Source organism: Hippocampus comes, unplaced genomic scaffold, assembly GCF_001891065.2.
Source record: "Hippocampus comes isolate QL1 unplaced genomic scaffold, H_comes_QL1_v1.1 C16910708, whole genome shotgun sequence".
Lineage (NCBI taxonomy): Eukaryota > Metazoa > Chordata > Actinopteri > Syngnathiformes > Syngnathidae > Hippocampus > Hippocampus comes.
In genome coordinates, this window is record NW_017840930.1 from 1 (window position 1) to 1,187 (window position 1,187).

General features: G+C 39.0%; 1 protein-coding gene across 1 annotated transcript; it reads left to right on the forward strand.

The window, feature by feature from the left end:
- Positions 1-221: 221 nt before the first annotated feature.
- Positions 222-1,114, forward strand: LOC109509475 (testis-expressed sequence 2 protein-like). Its single transcript, XM_019859320.1, has 2 exons — positions 222-585; positions 729-1,114. The coding sequence occupies exons 1-2, from the start codon at positions 407-409 to the stop codon at positions 880-882; spliced, it is 333 nt and encodes a 110-aa protein (XP_019714879.1). The 5' UTR covers positions 222-406; the 3' UTR covers positions 883-1,114.
- Positions 1,115-1,187: the final 73 nt, after the last annotated feature.

Below are 1,187 nucleotides of genomic sequence, written 5' to 3' on the forward strand. Positions count from 1 at the left end.
AGCACCCCACCAATAATATGACAGTAGCTGTTAATTGCCTGATTTTTAAAAAAAAATCTTATAACGTTGTGTGAGGTCTGCCAAAGCGTTGAGAAATCATAGCTTGTACCTGCGCTAAGACAAACAGAACAGTCCAGTTGCAATCAATTGAATGACCTGAAAAAGTTGTGCTCTTTTGTACTGGTCTGTAAACTTTTGTACTGATCTATAAAATGAGCCTCCAAGCGACTTTGCTCTCAAAAGTGGCAACATATGTAGTCAGGTTAATCACAGTGACATGCGGTGATTTCATGACTGATGAATCCGTTGCAGGATGGAGTGAATAAACCACTTCAGATTTTACAATGTTATCTTGTGATTTTCATCTAGATATGCTTTCGTTGGAGGACACAAACCCAGCAAAATCATGCGCTTTGTCGACAAGATCACCAGGTCCAAATACTTCCAGAAAGCCACGGAAACAGAGTTCATCAAAAAGAAGATGGAGGAGGTATCCAACACCCCCCTCCTTCTAACGGTGGAGTTGCAAAAACTGCAAGGCACTCTTGCTGTCAATATACCTCCCCCGCCCACTGACAGGATATGGTATGTTGAAAGAGAGTTTCATCTTCATACCCTGTGAAATGAATATCATGCACTTTTAACATCAAAAACTGCAGTGAATTAGCTGCCTTCTTGTTGTCGTAAATGTAAACTTTTAACCGAATGTTTGGGAAAATGTTTTTCAGGTATGGCTTTAGGAAGCCCCCGCACTTGGAATTGAAGGCACGACCTAAACTGGGAGAAAGAGAAGTGACTCTGGCTCATGTTACTGACTGGATCGAGAAAAAACTGGAGCAGGAGCTTCAGGTACTCATGCGCCGTTTATTGCATAGCATTTAGATTCCAAGTCACTCAATCTTAGAAAGACAAACATCTCTATGTGTTCAATTAATGATGTCGTGCTGATCAGTAGTTCAATTTTATGCACCATTTAAAAATTTAGTCGCAGTTTTAATCCTGTTTCAATCACGCTTGTTTTTGTTTGATGACAGTTAGTCAACCTCGTCCCATTTTTTATTTAGTCAAGTTTTACTCGACTATAAGTTGAACATTTTTATCTTTATTTTACTCCCAAGAAAACGAAATTTTATTTGTCTCGTTGTAGTCGACAAAAACTCAACTCTCAACTCAACTGTATTTATAGA

Bases quoted from the DNA above. Each gene is read 5' to 3' on its own strand.
- LOC109509475 (XM_019859320.1), top strand. From the start codon at position 407: ATGCGCTTTGTCGACAAGATCACCAGGTCCAAATACTTCCAGAAAGCC. The intron at 586-728 runs GTATGTTGAAAG...AATGTTTTTCAG, and splicing joins CCGCCCACTGACAGGATATG to GTATGGCTTTAGGAAGCCCC.